This window comes from Equus quagga, chromosome 15, assembly GCF_021613505.1.
Source record: "Equus quagga isolate Etosha38 chromosome 15, UCLA_HA_Equagga_1.0, whole genome shotgun sequence".
Taxonomy (NCBI): Eukaryota; Metazoa; Chordata; class Mammalia; order Perissodactyla; family Equidae; genus Equus; species Equus quagga.
In genome coordinates this window covers 62709601-62728837 of record NC_060281.1, presented here as the reverse complement: position 1 = coordinate 62728837, position 19237 = coordinate 62709601, and the positions used below count along the sequence as shown (strand labels likewise).

Genomic DNA, 19237 nt, shown 5'->3' with positions numbered 1-19237 from the left:
AAGTAAGATACACTTCTATATATATATATATATATATATACACTAACTTAAGAAAGAACCTGGAACTTTGGAGGAATAGAAGGAGAGAATTTCAACATGTCAAAAATTCCCCATCTCTCAAATGAAGACTGTTGATAAGAAGTACAGAAATGTGAGGAAATGAAGCAATATTACATGGGATCATTACTTCTCAACTGGACTCACCACTATTTTGTAAATTTGAGCAAATGAAAATCATTTTCTTCTAGTTTCTTTATCCACTAAATAGGTAGAAAATGCTAGTTGCCTCCCCAGAATTTTTCTTCTTCTTTTTTCTTACTAAAGTAAGATAGGAATTATTGGGACCAGCAATGTGCTCTGCTGAGAAACTAAATTTTTTCCAGGCTCTCTTGTAGGTAGGGGTGGGCACGTGAATAAATTCTGTCCAATTAGATGTAATTCTGTCCAATTAACTGTGGCTCCCGGGAAACTGTTGGACTTTTCTACCAACAGGAACAAGGCCATGATGGTTGGAACTGCAGTGGCCATCTTGTGATCATGAGGCCATCCTGTGACAGAAGCCATGCTAATGATCACAAAGAAGAAAGACAGAGGAGCCCTGGGCACTGAGTACACTGATTGCATGACTAAGCTGCCATGCACCAGCCCCGACTTCTTTAATGTGAGAGAAAAAGGAAATGGTCATCTTGTGTAAGTCACTTGATGTTTTAGATTGACAGCTGACTGTCAATCTTAACTGATACACCCACCTACAGGATTGTTGTGGGGATACATGAGAGAGACATGAAAACACAATAGATCATCCAAACTATTTTCAAAGGTATTTTGAGAACCTAAACGTCCCCTCTGAAACATGATGATTCCAGCATGAGCAGATCATGATCACAATTGCTGGCCTGACCTGTGACTGTGTCTGGAGAGGTGTGTTGTTGTTTGTTTAGTTTTGGCTTAGGGGCCAGCAATCGTATTTTTTCTATTCTGCTTTTCTGAAAAATTCAAGTTGCTGGCTAACTTAGAATTAAGCATAATCTATTAAAAAATGTAATGCAAACAAAAAAAGTAAGTTATACAAGATGAAGAAAGATCCCTCTAAAAGAAACCCACTGTTTTTATTAATTTTTAAATATCTGTGGTTAGATTTAATCAAAAATGCCCAAGAAGGAAGACTTTAAGAAGTGTATTTTTCTATTTCCAGGAACTATTTAGGGTTGCAATACAAAGAACATACGCTCCTTATTACTATAACAAATCAGTTATTTTGAATATAATATACACTAATGATTAATCATTGAAAAGTATTTCAACTTACTAGAGAAGTCAGTCCTTCATTATCAACAATCCAATCTTCCTTTTCAGCTAATCTCTTTATTTCTACAGGGAAAACAAGCACACAAGTACTTTTTATTACTATTATCTCATCAAACTTTATAGAGATAAAAATCTATAAAGGTTATGGTTTGTAATTGCTTTATATAGGTTTGTAAAAACTTGGTGAAAGCAGGGACAGAATATAATTCTGGTAGACTCAAGGATTTAAATGTGTACTATTCACTAGATTTTTATAGTAAAACATTAATGTAAATCAAATTTTTTACTGCATTGCCCAATTTGGAGAATGCTAGGCTAGGTTTACTGACAACTTTAGACAATGATTGATTACTTTTTCAGCACTCTTGACAATATTAAACATGTACAAAGTAAGCTATACAATATTTTTTCCTAAAATTTCTGATGATTCTGTTCTAATCATATACATTCCAAACGACGGCAGTATGACTCAGGGTAAAGGAATGCCACATGTCCAAACCTTTAGCACTGCAGGCTGTCTCCGGTCCCTGAGGGGAGGAGGTGATAAATTATGAGGACATGGCTCAGTTTCTCACCTGGATTCCACTCCCCTTCCATTATACAGTGTCCCCAATTCCATACAGATATGACCTTCCTACTTAAAATCCTGATGCATCATTTATAACAAGGTCCTTAATTGTTTTTGAATATATTTAACACCCAAAGGGCTGCTTTGTAAAGATAATCTTTATTGTTTTTCATGATTGTATGTAAAAAATCTTGAAAAATTCTAAGAAGTATAAAGAAAATGAGCATCAGCTATAATTTCTACTACACAGAGAATTACTGTTAACAGTCTTTATGATTTTATATTGATAGTTATAAATTAAAATTTAAAAATACACATATATATTTTCAAAATTGGGATATTTAATATACATTTTATATCCTACTTAACATTTGCCATAAGGATGTTCTTATATCCTTAAAAATTTTTCAAGTATATCCATCTTAACTTCTGCATGGTCTGGCATCTCAAGTAAACAGATTTGGAAAGATATCCAAAAAAGAAAAAAGCTCTATTGGGCAGCTATAGATGATCTAAAATATTCATATTTTGGGGCCGGCCCAGTGGCATAGTAGTTAAGTCTGTGCCCTCCGCTTTAATGGCCTGGGGTTCACAGGTTTGGATCCCGGGTGTAGACCTGGCACTGCTCGTCAGCCACACTGTTGAGGCATCCCACGTAGAATGGAAGAAGACTGGCACAGATGTTAGCTCAGTAACAATCTTCCTCAAGCAAAAAGAGGAAGATTGGCAACAGATGTTAGCTCAGGGCCAATCTTCTTACAAAAAAATAAATAAATAAAAGAAAGATTCGTATTTCTCTAAGAGCAATTTCCTCATTTTCAAGGTTTGGAAGCTGGAAAGCAATGGCATATTCAGATAATTGCTGTCTAGTACATCATCAATTTTTCTTAGCATACCTTCTGCTGTGTGTTGCAATGTGACCATCACACAACGTACTCGGAGATCCAAAATGAGATCCTGGATTGTCTGCAACATGTCATTAGGAATTTCGAGGGCAGTTAATGATTCATAAGTAAGCCTGTGAAACAAACACAACAAAACCAAAGTGAGGATAGTGGGATCTGGAAGCAATTCCCGTCATCATTTTGGCCATCCTATAATGATTCATTATGAAGCTTATAAGCTACAACATTATTTTGAAAACAAGGCGAACATAAAATCATAACAGGCATTATAATACAATAATAATTCTGAATTAATAAAAAAGATGCACATCCAGTATGACATTCTCATCAAACATAAGCACCAGGAAGGTCTAAGAGCTTAACTGCTAGATGATCTGTGGAAAAGACTGGAAGCAAAGGACACAGTCAAAGTCTTTGTTGAATGTATTAAAAATCATAGCCCATACTGAGGTCTTTCGCTTTTTTTCAACAAGATAAGAAAGTATCTACCACTTTTCAGGAGAATGTGTCCACATGTACCTCATGGTCTGGATGACATGAGCAAGCCACTGTCCGGAGAGCTCAGACTTTCCCTCCCAGCCTCCGTGCTGCCTGGCTCCGCCCTCCGAGATGCTGAGTGGGAGCAGGGCTCCGCGGACCAGCTTCACAAGACAGTGCATGACTTCCTGAATCATTTTCTAGACAATAAGGAACAAGCAAACTGCATTAAAAGCCACTCGCTTGATTAAATCAATGAAAGGAATCTACCTGGACAATGACGAGGATCTTGAACATAGATAAAGTCTTCTGGTAACTTTGGTGGAGAAAATCCTGCCCTATAGAAAAGTCTGTATACTTATCCTTAACCTACCTTAAAATCATTCTGTCTGTGCCTTACATTCTTTGATCTTTCAATCTGGCCAGACCTCTCAGCAGTCTTAAAAATTAAAAAAAAAAAAAAAAAAATTAGTTGTCGTTAGAAATAATTTATAAAAATGTGAAATGCTTTAGCATTGTATATAAAGAGAGCATGAAATATGGTTAATATCTGATTAAGAGAAATGTGTAAGAAATAATCTAACTAAATGATAACTAATTAGAAAACTTTTAATATTCCAAGAAGAAGATATTCATCTTCCTAAAAGCTTTAAGTACAATTACCATAAATAAACCTAAGTATTAAGTTGAAACCATCTTTTTTTGTAGGTGAATTTCATATGCCATTTTCATCAACGATTTTCTATGATTAAACCTAGAAGCAGCACACCCAGAGTACCTTCTCAACATCACTTCTCATTAGCTACTACAGAGACAACAGCAGAGTAAACTTGGGACTAATGTCTAGTACCTGACAGCATTCATTCCATTTCCCCGACAAATAGTAAGAACATAAGCATTGTATCTGGCATTTTGTTTTTAAAAAATTATAAATCACTGCTCTTCTCTCAGGGATTTTACAGCCATGTAGAGTCTGATAGCCACGCTTTCCTCTGATATTTCTTTCTCCTTAAAGTAATGTGTGGAAGACTGCCTTACATTGATTAAGAGAGAAATCTGTTCAACTGGTTTCAGTTAACTTCTTATTACCAAATTTTCTAATGACTAAATATTACCATACAAAATGCCCTAGAAAGGCAAGCTTAGGAAACTTTCCAAATAAAGCAGGAACAAAATGACACAATGTAAAAGAAAATTCTGATATTTTATTAACATAATGCAAAAGTTATCCTTTCAAGTTAAATATACTTAGGCATTACTGGTTAGAGACATGTCAAGAGAACTTTCAAGCTAAGAACAATTGCATTATAAATGATGATATTGACTTTAAGTTAATTTTAAAACACAGGTGATGTTATATATATTTTATATATAAGCTAGAGAAACAGCGTATAGAATTGGTTTATATGATGAACATTATTGACGTGACTGAGCAAAAGAAGGGTAAGGAACGCCGAATGTTCTCAGCAAATTATCAGACCTACCTGATAAACAGCGGTCAACATACACAGACACACACACCCCTTCAGGCTATAGTTTATACTCATTTTAAAATTTCATATTAGACTGTGCAGCTTTTCTTTTTTTTCTTATCATTTTTTCTTTGTAGAAATCCACTTTTGCTTTGAAAGAACTAAAGTTTAGTTTTTGAAAAACTAAACCCAAACTTCACCATAAGCAAATTCCTAAGTTCACTGACCAATAACACTCAAAATTCTTTGTATACCAGGATTTAACTCAGAAACGCATGATTTTGTCCCTTTATTTTTAAGACAATGAGAAGTGACTGAAGTGTTTTCTGGCTGCAGCGAGAAGTGACCAGAGGTCTAGCGTCAGGAGCATGACCAGCAGGAGGAGGCTGCCCTGGCCCAGAGAGCACTGGTAGCGGCTCAGACTGGAGGAGGGGGACAGACAGCCCAGGAGGATGGCTTGGACACAGGCGTCCGAGGCAGCACAGACTGAGCCTGGCGACTGCACTGTGTGTTTAGCGCAAAAGAGGACACATCAAAAGTGACTCCCATCCAAGTCACAGTCACTCAGGTAAGTCCAAATGGCCCTGACTGTCTGTTAGCCTACTTCCCGTTTCTGTGACGTGTGCTGCTCTGATTCAAAATAACCATTCTGGTGACAGCGTGGCTGTGGTGTAGAAAAGCTAATGATGACCCTGCTTGCCGAGGCCACAAATCTGTCCTCTAAGTGCTGCAGTTGAACAGGTCTTAGCCCCAGGCACTGCCTTCTCGGTTCTCTCTATACTTTCTCACTAATTTATTCTCACGGCTTCAAACACCATTTCTATCTAAGGCCTTCCTATTTTGGGTTCTGCCTCCAATTCCAACAGGCGTGTTGTGGGGGCTTACCCCCACCTCTGACAATTCTCCAGATACCGGCTGGGTGTCCTCCAATTCAACTCAGTTCTGATACTATCCACCTGGAGAGAGCATCAGATCCACCGGTTAAGGGCTCAGTCCTATGGAGACCAACCCCCTGCCCCTCCCCACACACATTTCAGATGCCAATCGCAAGCCCAGGTTGTCATCTGTCAGTCACGTGTCTGACTGTCACAACATGACTGGCTAGAGATTGGAGGTTCCCACCACCCGCTCCTCGCGTCCGATTAATTTGCTAGAGTGGCTCACAGAACTCAGGAAACCCATTCGCACACTAGATTAACAGTTTATTATAAAAGGGCATAACTCAGGAATAGCCAGACAGAAAAGATACATAGGCAGGGTCTAGGGCAGGGCGTGGAGCTTCCACGCCCACGTGTTCACCAGCCCAGCTCTCTGAACTCCATCCTTCTGGGTTTGTCTGGAGGCTTCATTACATAGGCATGACTGATTAAAGGATTGGCCACTGGCGACTGTTCGACCTCCAGCCGGGGGACTGACAGCTCCAACCCTCTAACCCAACCCTGGTTCTTTGGGCAATGAGTCCCATCCTTAGGTGGCTGAAAAGCCATTAACATAGCAAAAGATACCTTTTACCACTCCTCAGGAAATTCCAAGGGTTTTAGGAGCTCTGTGCCAGAAACTGGGATGAAGACCAAATATATATTTCTTCTCAGAAATCACAATATCACACTTCTAGACTTATATCTCCAGCCCAAATCTTTCCTCTGAGACCCAGATTTGAATTTCTGATCGCCTACTTAACGTGTCTTCTTGAATAACTCACGGGAATCTCTCAAATCCAACACACTAAAAATGGAAAACTGATATTTTCCTCCAAATGTGTTCTTCCTCAAGTCTTTCTGACTTTGTAAATGGCATATCTACTCACTTGGGAGCCCAAATGGGAGCTACATCTGAATCCTTGTCCTCAGCTCCCTCCTCTGATCTATCAGTAAGTCAGGTCAATACTATTTCCAAACTACAAATGAAACCTATTTCATTCTCTCTCCAACTCCTCTGGCAAAACCTTAATCCACCCACCATCGTTTCCTGCCTGGACAGCCTCAATAGTTTTCCGGCTTTGACTTTTGTTCCGTGACAATTCACTCTTGAAAAGGCAACCAGAGTGGTCTTTTTGCAGTCAGATTACACCACCACTTGGAGTCCTTCCGTGGTTTCCCACCCACTTGAAGCACAAATTCCTCACCGTGGTCTATACGGAGGCCTGTCTGCTGGCCCTGCCTGCTCCTCCAGCCTCAACTCTTGCTTCTCCTGACGCCCTCATCCCCTGCTTAGCACACTCGGATGTTGTGACTTTCTGTTTTCAAACATGCCAAGCTCCTCTCCTCAGCTTTGCGAGTGCATCCTCTCTGCCCAGTGCCTTTTCCCCTCGGGTCCTCTGTGGGGCAGTTTCCTTCTCATGCTTCAACATCACCTCCACAGAGAGACTTTCCCTCACCTCCATCCCCCCACTGAGAATCTATCTGAGGACCTTATTTGTTTCTTTTTATAGCCTTTACCAGAATTTAGGATAATTTCTTAAAACTTTATTTTGATTCATCTCCCCAGGAGGAGAGAGGTCATGTTTATCTTGGTCACTACTTTACTTATATTGTACACATGCATTGTAAAATCTATGTGTGTGCACGAGTGCGTAACAGTACCTGGCACATAGAGGCTACTGAGGGTATTCAATAAACATCTGGTGAATGAAGGATCACCTAGGGTTTGGGCTCCTCGGGACCTCCTGGAATATATTTCAGAAAGCATGAGGGCCCTGAAGACTACTAGGCTTATCTGAAAGCCTTCTTTAAAAAACCTGAAGTCCTGGGTCTCCACATGGAGACTGGCCCTTTGAAGGGCATCTGCCAGGCACAACCCTGTGACATGCTCCTGAAAAGGCCAACAGACTCAGTGCTTCTCCTTGAGATTTCAGATGTCAACAAAAGGGACGAGCAGAGGTTTAAGAATTTTGCATAAATGTTGGAGGTTGGGAGGATTGTTGTAGGTGTGGAATTCAGACGCTGTGAGGAACCCAGCACCTACTGCGATGTCAGAGGCACAGAAAACTGGAATCCTGTAGGTGGAATCTGTGTTGAAGATCTTGTGATGGTTCATTCTGCGTTTCAACCTGACTGGGCCACAGGGTGGCGAGATAACTGGCTAACGCTATTCTAGGGGTGTCTGTGAGGGGTTTCTGCATGAGATTCACATTGGGATCAGTAGGCTGAGGAAGGCAGGCTGCCCTCCCTAGTGTGGGTGGGCCCCATCCCAGCAGCAGAAGGCCTGAATAGAACAAAAGGGAAAAGGCTGACCCTCTTCTGAGTAAGGGAGAACCCCTGCTTGACTGCCTCCAGCTGGGAAACTGGCTGCTTTTCCAGCCTTTAGACAGAAACATCGGTGCTTCCTGGGTCTTGAGTCTGTTCCCTGCAGATCTTGGGACCTGCTAACCTCCATAATCACGTGAGCCAATTCCCTACAGCAGATCTCTGTCTCTTTACAAGTATAGTTGGAAATAGAACCACCATCCTAACACAGATCTGGTTCAGTACAACGTGAAGGAAGGGACGAGACTCTGACAGAAGGCATACTTGTCTCAGGGAAGGGTCATGCCAGTGTAAACTCAAAGTGTCCTGACTTTCAGGTAGTGTCTTTCTAGCAGTATCCACCACAGTACCTAGTACTGAACTTTTTGGACAGTGGGCTTGTTCAAGAGGAAGATTATTTCATAATCCATTGTTCTGTGAAATATTTTTAAATCAAAGGGTGAAAATCAATTGTTTAAAAAAAAATCTTATCAAAATTAAAGCTAAATTTTGCCCAAACAATTTTGCCCACCAAACAGGTGCTAATGAATGCATGATGACATCTACTGGACAGAATAATTTTGTAAACTTCAAGGACCTGTCTCCAAACTCATGAAAAGTGGAGGGGTGGGGGAATTAGTTGTAAGGCATATCTCTTGCAATTGCTAACCAAAAAATAGTCACTTATTGTTTTAATTTGATGATGAGTTGAACATCTCCAACACACTGAATTATGCAAGGTTTGCCCTATCTTTAAAAGCAAATCTAATTTTGGAACATAAAGTGCATTTTAACTTACATACTATGAGTTACAGAACTTTTTAAAATGCTGATTCCTAATGTTTAAAAATTATTTGAATGCTTTAAAAATTTTCACCTCAAAATACATCATATTTAAAATATATCTAAAGGTGAGATCTTAACCTACTATTAGCCATATCGTTAACTACAAACCTTAACTCCTTCCTGCACACACAGACCAAAACTCCTTTGTGGTGAGGCCAACGGCTGCATTTCACTGCTTTGATTCACATGTGTTACTTCACACGGGCGAGACTGGTTTGAAAAAGTGACTATTTTTTAAACTGTTGGAAACTCCATCTGAATCTGTAACGGATGGGCTCTTAATAAAACAAAATAGTTCTATAACAAGAAAAATAAGAAATTTCAAGCATATTGTGTTTAAACATTACAAAGCTTTCTTATATGAGATGAAGAGCCCACCATAAAAAGCCCCGAGCTCTCCCAGCATCCATTTCATCAGTTTTCTGGATCTCACTCCCAGGCTGAGACGGGCAGGTGCACTTTCCTAACTGCTCCATTCCTTTCTACTGCTCTTGCCTGTCTCTCTAGCTTTTCAACAGAAGCTAAATAGTTAGAAAAACATGCCCAAACCTGTAGAGCAAATTATACTTACTTAATAATTATTACTATAAACTTTTAAGGAAAGTTTATAAATATGAATAGGTAGAGATATCACAGTCATATCCAACTCAGTACAACTAATTAACATTATTATTCAGCGCTAACGTTGTTCCTAAGTTCTGAAGTAGTTCAGTTACTTTTCATCCTCAACCAAATATTTCATTTACACTTTTACCACAACTAGGATAACCTATAAGGAAGGAAAATATATTCCCTTTTCACTAAAACATCCTAGCCCAAAAACTCTTAGGAATTTTCTGAATTCTAAAAAGACTCGATAAGGCAACTACTGTCCACATGTGGCGGGCCACCTGTAGGACCCGATCCTACTGAAATGAAACACGTGGCTGGAAACAAATAATTAAGTTAAAACGCACCTCCTAAGGGACTGATCTTTAGACGAGGCAGTCCACCTTGAAGGGACTCAGCACCACTCCAGCAGCTCGCCGGCCCGGGATCTCCTCACTTCTACTACACTGTGCTCACTGACACCTGCTGTGTGCCAGGCCAGTAAGATTTCAAATAATGGAATAAATATTTATTCCAAATAATATGAGAAAATTCTTATTTCTCTGCCAGACTCTGTTATAAGCACTTCACTTATGTTAACTCATTTAATTCTCAAACCACCCCTACGGAAGGAGGCCCAGAGAAGTCAAGTTAGGCATAAGGTCACAGCCAATAAGTGATATATACTGGACATTCCTACTATAATACTAGTTAGTGTTCTGTAAGAAAAGCTGTGAACACTATCTGTCCAAGGCACCGGCACAGACGCATCTGACCTTTCCAGGCCTCATGAGGGATCTAGTGAGAGAAGGAGCAGGTAAGAGGAGGAAGTTATGACCTGATATGAATATGAGTGGTGCGGCTGTCCCCACTGTGGCAGAGGGCGAGAAAACCCAAACCTGTCCTCGCACCACGAGCCACACAACTCTCATTCAGCTGAGATGAATAAAAATGCGAGTCAATGGGGACATGTTCGAAAGCAGAACATTGAGAAAACTTTTTTCAGAAGACCAGAAAAACTGAAATTAAAGTACTCTCTTCCTCAGCCAGCTTAATAAGCCGCTCGGCATTTATGAAGGCAAGCCAAACTCCTCATTTATCCTATGGAAGACGGACCTTCTCTGTAGAGTTAACTTTTCAATCGACCTTTCATAACCAAGCAATATAGCAAGGACATAAGGAAGTTGTGACACACATTATTTATTGCTAGAGTATCTGAATGTTCACTTATAAAGTACGGTCACACACCACCTAAGGATGTTTCAGTCAAGGACAGACCGCATAAACAACAGTGGTCCCATAAGATGAGTACACACAGCCTGGGTGTGCAGTAGACCGTACCATCTAGGTTTGTGTAAGTATACTCTGTGATATTTGCACAATGACGAAATCGCCTAAAGACGCGTTTCTCAGAACGCATCCCTGTCATTAAGCAACACATGACTGTATGGTAAGTGGTACGCTGCTGAAGTTAAAGGAAGAAAAATAGTGATAACCCACACCTAAGAGATTGGTGTTCTGCACTAAAGAGTTTGTTTTTTCTCACACTATTCTTTTTCTGTTTTTCATGCACTAAGTAAATTTTATGCTTTAGATAACTAACCATTCATATAAACAAGGATCTAAGGATCTATTAGGTTTAAAAGAAAAGTGACAGTGAGCAAATAAGAATTAAATATACAAAGAAAAATAAAACAACTCCAGAGACAAGCTCTATTTCTTTAACAGTCCCGTGACTGTATGTCCGTGGTCAAATGAGACTGGACGGGCTCCTGGAACACCAAGACTCCCAACCACTTCCCACCAAGGAAGGGAGGTCCTGAACCACAAAGTGTGCCTTGCTGTAAAAGAGCAAAAATGGTTTAGCCCTTTTCCACACTCACTTTCTGTGTTGACAAATGCAAAAAATGCAAGAAATAGCCTTCACCCTCAGGAAGATCCCTACCTCTCCCAGCTCTCAGGGCTGTGAAGAGTTCTCTGTGTAGACACAAAACCAGAGCTGGCCTCCCAGGTTCCCAAGGTGGCCTCCTTGGCAGCTTGAGGACAAGGGCACTACGTCTCTACTCCAGGACCCGGGGGCCTTTCACAGGGCACTAAAGTGAGCCTGCAAAGTGATGAGTCTGAGCTCCCTGTGCTACACACAGAAGTCAGAGTCATTACTTAATGTTCCTAATTGCTGTGCTACCAATTATATTATGCTTAAGCACTAAGTAAATGCGTGACCTATGAAAATGTGAAGGCTTATGACAACTTCTATAGGCTGATCCTATGGGGGACAGAAAACGGCATCTTTAAATTCTCTCCAACTAAGAAATTTTATAACTATATGGATTATTTCTGACCTGTGTGCAAGCTACAAACATTTTATCCTTGTTTCACCACTTGTTCATAGCCAAACACAGAATAATTTCATCCATAATTTGGCCTGACTGGCATTATACTCAATTCAGAATCCTTGAAAATATTTTGTTTCTTTTTTTCTTTAATTGACTCTCATTTAATCCTCACAACCACCTTTTGAGATAGAGACACTTATATTCTCTTCACACAGTTGAGGATACTGAGTCCAGACACTTAAGTAACTTGTTCATGGTCATACAGCTATTAAGTGATAGGGCTTTATGGCACTTTTAACTAATCTGAAAATATCTGACAATAGTCATAGCTTTGGGCCTCCAAGGTTTTCAAACAGTCAATTCAAAATGTAATATCTTTAAGACTAGAAATTCACAACGAGTTTGCTACATCTATAGTCAAATTTGTATACATACCTCACTGAAAAGGCTTCCATTAACATATGAAATCCAGAGTTTCCAGAAGTTAGGCAGCTGACTTAAAACAAGCTTGGTCAATTTTTCAACAAATGCCACCCGGTGGGGAGTTTTGTATCTCCATGCTAAGGAGAAGAAAGAATAAAATACTCTCAATAGGGTTTTGAATCAGGAATAGAAATCTGCTTGAGCACAGTGCTGCCCCCCAACAAGCGGGCCCCACTCCTCCCACTCTGGCTGCAGAGCTTTAACTTGCTGACTGACCAATACTCCTTTTCTCACATCACACTCCCAGGCCCGCGGGCACAGAGCACATGTCAAGCAGAGGTCCTTGCTCTGCTCGGCAGGGCAGACAGAGCAGGAGGGCACAGCAGCAGAAGTGGGAGCCTCAAAGATGAGGGTGCTTTGGCTTTTCAGCCTTGTCTTCAGGATGCTATACTTCTCTTCAAAAAGTCAGGCAAGGGCAGGGCTGCCCCATGCCAACAATTAAATGGGAGGTTACTGTCAACCTGTTAGAGACGCAACCATGCACCCTACGTGGCAAATACTCAGTGAGGAATCAAGCCATCAGAAAGGAACATACTCAAGCACAATCATGTAATGAATAACTCTTCCCATAACAAAGAAATTTAAGAAAAAACAAAAATATTGAAGCCTCTTTGGCTACATATCATTTAATGCAGTTATTGTAGTAAGCGAGAAATGAGTTCTTAGAGGTTTCTTCTCGGATGAATAGGTTCACAGGAACAAAACCAAATGTAGTAATTCAGTGAGCATTAGTCATTTTCCAGTCTCTTCCATCTTCACTGCACTCTTTCCTGTGTCCGCGTCCTTCCGAGCCCTGCTGCCTGGCCCTGCTGGGCTGCCTCAGAGCCTCCAGCAGGAGCAGGGCACAGGCACCCCAACTGCCCAGTTTCACAGTAATGATCAGGACGCTTCGGGGCCCACCTCTGACTTCTATTCAACAACTCCAAAGGCAAGTCAGAGAAGGGGCTTTCATTAACTCCTTCACCAACTGCCAGCTTCCCTTCAGAACACTCCTAGGCAGAAAGTTCTGTTGCTGCTATTATTGTTGTTATTCTAGTGGGGGGAAGGTGGATTTTATTTATTCTAAAATGTTTAGTAATTTTCTAAAGAGACAATATATGGTTAGAAAAGAAAACTTAAAAAGTGTACAGTGAAAAGTCTATGAGGGGGCACATGAGCCCACCCTCATTGCCCATGTGCCCAGTTCCCAACTTCGGCCCCAAGAAACCACTGTTATTAGTTTCTTGTGATTCTTTCTGAAATGTCTTTTATATACACAATTAAAAATAAACACGTATCCTCCACTCACCACCCAGAAGCTCTCTTACACAAATGAAAGCAAACTAAACACACTCTTTTGACACTTGGCTTTTTTTCATTTAACAATGGATCCTGGAGTTCTTCCATATTCATACATAAAATGCTTCCTCCCTTTCTACCCACAGTTACATAGCAGTTCATGTTTTGGATGCATCATAATTTAACAAGTCCCCTTGTAATGGACAAGACAGTTTCCAACCTTTTGCAGTTAAAAATAATGCTTCAACCAACAACTTTGTTACCTACATCATTGAGCACATGTACAAGTAAGAGTGTAGAACACATTCTCAGAACAGGGAGTGCTGGGTCCCAGAGTGCACGGAGCTGTAGTTCTGACAGGTATCATTAAATCCTCTACAGGGATTATTTACATACCCGCTAGCAACAATGGAAGTGGCAGCTTCCTTACAACCTCGCCAATGAACAAATCAAATACACAAAACCCAAAACAACAAACACCTGGGGGTTTTGCCAAACGGATATGTCACTATAGTATTACACTGCCTTTTAATTTTTATTATGAACAAGGTTGTGTAGCTAGTACCTATTCATATGCTTAAGAACCACTCAGACTTCCTCTTTGCGGCCTGTAAAGCCTCCTTATTTATTAGGCATATTAGCCCTTTGTCTATGTTATGAGCTGTGGGGAAAGCTTTAAATTCAGTTGTGACCTATGTGAACGGCATGGTTCTTTATTTGGGGCACACCGTAAATGTGTACTTGTTCCTTCAGCCACTATCTACTGACTGTTCACAGTGCGCTGATCCTGCGGCTGCACCCCAAGGTCTATGCTCCTCACCACTCACGCTGAACAGGGCAGGTCTCCCCCTCACAGAGCCTACAACTGAATGGACAGCCAACGAAAGGAGCCCCAATCGTATGTGATATGAGTCTAATGAGATAAGAGGTATATTTCATCTGGAGACAGAGCTGAAACAGACACACTAAGTATAGATAAACACTAACTGCTTTCCAAATGGCAGGCAGCACGCTACACAGCGTAAGCCCCAGGCCGGTATGTTATGGGCCAATGACAAGGTAAGAAATAGGACAAGAAAACCTAAAATCTGAAGTATTGGAAGACCTGCCTCATATGGTAGGAAGCAGACTCGTACATGGTACCTTCCCCCAAATTAATGTTGCAAGAGATCTGACCTCCACTTTGCAGCTATATTGACCATTATTTTGCACATCCATATTGTGAGAAACGCACCTGGCATCCTTTGTCACAGATTCTTTGCAGGGCTTGTTTGCTAGGAAATCAAAGTAAAAGCAACATAAGCGAAACCCAGGTCCCCACTGGCTCTGAAGTCGGACAAGCTCTTTGTGTGGTCTGGGCTGGCTTACCACCCATCCTTGTTTTCCACATACACAGAGATTTTCTACGTATCCACTCAGCCTCAAAGATCAGTCTGTCATGGAGAATGCCTCCATCCCAAAGAAAAATAGTGGACACTGCCTTTTCACAAATTTACCAGAAAAATTCTCTAAAAACCACAAAATAAACAAAGGAAACTCAGCTTCTCTCTTGTTAAAACCATTAATTAATAAGTATTCTAACTGAAACAATTTTAAAATAGGAAAAGCACCTGGACAAATATAAATAAAAACATAAACCAATTCCAAAAGGCTTCCTAAAAGATTCCTTCAGCTGAATCTTTTTATGGCAGATTAATCGGTAAAATTATTTTGTCTGAGTTCACCACAGTATGGAGTGTTAATACAGCTGCTCAACAGTATCGCCAGACAACCACACTGAGCTGGAAGTCTTGCAGTTACTTAAACGTGCTGGCACTCATCAGGGTTCTTCAAAAGCGGACAGGTTCCTGCAGCCTCCTGCCCAATGAGAGAGCAGTCCTCAGTCCGTGGTTCGTTTAGTCTCTCTACTACCAGCAGACTCTTTATGCCTATGTACGTATGTGTGTAAGGAGAGACCTTCTCCCTCATTCCTTGTCTAACTCATTCAAATTCTGATTATTATAACTGAAAAATTATTTTGGATTTTCTTTTTTACTGAATCCACCATGTCCTAGTTAAATTCCCACATGCTGTATCACCGACAGAAAAACTTCAAGAGTTATTTCCTAAGACTGATGAAAAGAACTAAGGGGATATGGCAGGAATGTCCAATTTTTTTCAATGAAAATCACAAAGTACGTAGTCTCATAAATTTTGCTTTGATCACAAAGTCAAGAATGAGCTTCCACAACTTTATTCACACCTATTGTTTCCAGTAAGCAATCCTTCCTAATGTTCTAATTTCAAGTAAAAATTTTAGGGAAATTAAACATGAATTATTTTCCTTCCACTTCTATCCATACTGAAGTAATAAGGATTGGATTTGACCTCCAGTAATAAATAACTAGAAAATGAGGAGAAAAAATACATATAAAAACAACTGTTTTCGGGGCTGGCCCCGTGGCCGAGTGGTTGAGTTCGCGCGCTCCGCTGCAGGTGGCCCAGTGTTTCGTTGGTTCAAATCCTGGGCGCGGACATGGCACTGCTCGTCAAACCACGCTGAGGCAGCATCCCACATGCCACAACTAGAAGGACCCACAACGGAGAATATACAACTATGTACCGGGGGGGCTTTGGGGAGAAAAAGGAAAAATAAAATCTTTAAAAAAAAAAAAAACAAACAACTGTTTTCAAACATTGACAATAGGCAGCACAGGACTGTGACCCCTAAGGGAAGAGAAACACATGTTGAGCCCACCGTCACCCTGGCTTATGGCCTGCAGACAATTTCTAGACAACAGAGGCAAAGGGAAGAGGAAACTAAACACTGACCTGTGCCCTATAACTTATTAAAAAATCATATAGCATTTCTTTAATGTACAGGGAAAAATTCATTTTAATTATTTAAATTTAATTACTGGGTAGCTGCTTAATAAGTAGAAGAGATGATGATTGGTAATACTTAACGGCAGTAACACAACTAATTATGGAATTTTCCAAGAGAAAATGTTTGAAATTACACAAGCACAAATTTAAAAAACAAAGTGGGGCTAGAGATACTTACTATCATCCCGGATGGACTGGAAGCTGCTGCCCCTCGTCAGTGACGCCGTCTGACTAAGGTGACCCAACACCGAGGGCCGCACATCGTTATCCAGGTCGATCATGGGACTGTGAAGGCCTGGAGTACCTGGAGGACAGAGGCGACACCTCCATATATTACATCTATCCTTATTTAGCTGATTTAATGGACTACTTTGCTGAGTTATTTCTTGCTCAATCGTTCCATTCTTTTATTTATTTATTTATTCGAGGAAGATTAGCCCTGAGCTAACATCTGCCACCCATCCTCCTCTTTTTGCTGACAAAGAGTAGCCCTGAGCCAACATCCATGCCCATCTTCCTCTAGTTTATATGTGGGATGCCTGCCACAGCACGGCTTGACAAGCGGTGCCTAGGTCACGCCCAGGATCCAAACTGGTGAACCCTGGGCCACCGAAGTGGAGCATGTGAACTCAACTGCTATGCCACCCGACTGGCCCCTCCATTCTTTTAAACAAAACATTTACTAAGCAAAATAAAAAATAATTTCTCTAGGGGCTGGCCCAGTAGTGTAGTGGTTGAGTTTGCATGCTCCCCTTCAGCGGCCTGGGGTTCGCCCGTTCAGATCCTGGGTGCCAGCCTACGTACCGCTTGGCAAGCCATGCTGTGGCAGGCGTCCCACATATAAAGTAGAGGAAGATGGGCACGGATGTTAGCTCAAGGCCAGTCTTCCTCAGCAAAAAGAGGAGGACTGACAGCAGCTGTTACCTCAGGGCTAATCTCCCACAAACAAACAAACAAACAAATAAATAAATATTTTCTTCAAATAGCTTTTAAAAGTCATCCCCACATCTTCTTTATCCATTCATCCATCGATGGGCACTTAAGTGTCTTCTGAGTCTTGCCTATTGTGAATAATGCTGCCAAGGTTATCAGAAGAGAAGGCAGTGGGGGTGGGCAAAATAGGTAAAGGGGTACCTATTTACAGTGACAGACAGAAGCTAGACTTGCTGTGAACAACACAAGGCAGCCTATACAAAAGTCGAAATATAATGATGTACACTTGAAATTAATATAACGTTCTAAACCAATGTGACCTCAATAAGATAAATTTTTAAAAACTAAAAAAAAAAATAAAAGGAAACTCAGCCCGTCAGGAAAACCAAACCAAAACAAAACAAAAAAACAGAAAGAAAGCTCAGCTGTTCCCACCACGACAAATGACTGATTCAGAGGATTCAACCCATCGCTCTGGCTTAACATCCAGATATGACAAACCATCAAGGGAAACGTTTGTATCATTTTAGAACAACGTTACGCAAAATGGGAGTGGGCAGAGGTGTTTCTATAAACATAAAAATCAGGAGGAGAAATCATTTTTTAAAAAACAACTTCGCACTTGGAAACACAGTCATGGAGTTCTGACTCTCCTTTAATGACACAGACCTGTAGCATAAATCTTTGACTTCTCCCTTAAAATTTAAATCCCCAAATGCCATGATGTCTTTCTTTGGGACGTGGGATTTGATTCCCTATTTCTATTCCGGATGCCAGCACCTAGTTTGGATCCTTTTCACCTCACACTAACATTTCAGAAGCCTAACATTTGAGCACTGTCAAGAAATTCTCTTTATTGTCTTCGGTTAGTATCATTGAAATACTGCTTTCTTGACTGTTTTCTCAGAAGCCTTCCAGAAAACCCTCAGAATTCCAATCTAATTATCCTAAGAACCAGAAAACATTTTCTCTAAAATGGATCTCCAGAGCTATTAGGAATGGAATCCTATGTTGCCAAAAGACTTAATTACATGTTGGCTTTAAGTGGTAAAATTTGCCTAGTCAGTCTACACAGGTACCTGTAACCACTACTCTGAGCTCTTTAGCTGAGCATTCAAAGACCCTCAAAACAAAGTGAATTCAATAAACATTTATAGAGTATTTACCATCATAGGACACAAATATTCTCCCTATGAAAATGCATCTTACCTTTTCCTGCCTTACTTACTATCCTTTCTACCTGAAAGGCCTTACGCATCCTTCATCCACTTAAATGCTCATCCTTAAAAATGCAACTTGAATTACAGTTACTCCATGAAGTCACCTCTTACTATTCCAGCTCAAAGTGTTCTCTCTCTTCACCCTCTGACAGCAGTTAAAATGTACATAGTTTAGTTGACTTCACAACCTACCTTCTATTGTTAACAGCTAAGTATCGCCTATCTCCAAATCAGAATATTATCTTCTCAGGGTTAAGGATTAAGTATTAAATCTCCATCCACAGTCACTGGACGTTCCGCAAAGAACTCCCTCAATATACTGAGTGACTGATACTAAATTATTCAATAAGAACTTTACTCCTTCCTTTACATCTTAGTAGAATATTCAAAGCTTATAGATTTGTTTTCAGGTACAAAAGATACAACACATTTATAAAATAATTGTATGCCACTGATAATGTTAGGCATTCAATAACGCTGAATAAGTATTATGGAGCATCTCCCATGCACCAGGAACCGCAGGCCCTACGGATGCGGCGACGAACAGACAACGCCCTGCTCTCAGGGGGTTCACACTCTGGCGGAGAAGGCAGAAAATAAAGCAATGAATCCAGTAAAAAGTGCTATGGAGAGCCTACTTTTCTAGGCTCCTCCTGTCAGGAGCCACTTAACATGATACACTATGCACGATCTCCTGCATCCTCATGATACACTATGCACCATCTCCTGCCTCC

The 19237-nt window shown here is 40.6% G+C and overlaps 1 protein-coding gene across 6 annotated transcripts in view; it reads right to left on the bottom strand.

The window, feature by feature from the left end:
• EXOC2 (exocyst complex component 2) overlaps positions 1 to 19237 on the bottom strand; it is a 203679-nt gene that overhangs the window by 71704 nt on the left and 112738 nt on the right. For all 6 annotated transcript variants that reach the window (XM_046639503.1, XM_046639504.1, XM_046639506.1 and 3 more), the window contains 6 exons: positions 16529 to 16654; positions 12160 to 12284; positions 3632 to 3697; positions 3301 to 3458; positions 2773 to 2894; positions 1310 to 1371 (listed from right to left, as the gene is read on the bottom strand). In XM_046639503.1, the coding sequence (XP_046495459.1) occupies positions 1310 to 1371; positions 2773 to 2894; positions 3301 to 3458; positions 3632 to 3697; positions 12160 to 12284; positions 16529 to 16654 (659 nt within the window). The remainder of the gene's footprint in view (positions 1 to 1309; positions 1372 to 2772; positions 2895 to 3300; positions 3459 to 3631; positions 3698 to 12159; positions 12285 to 16528; positions 16655 to 19237) is intronic.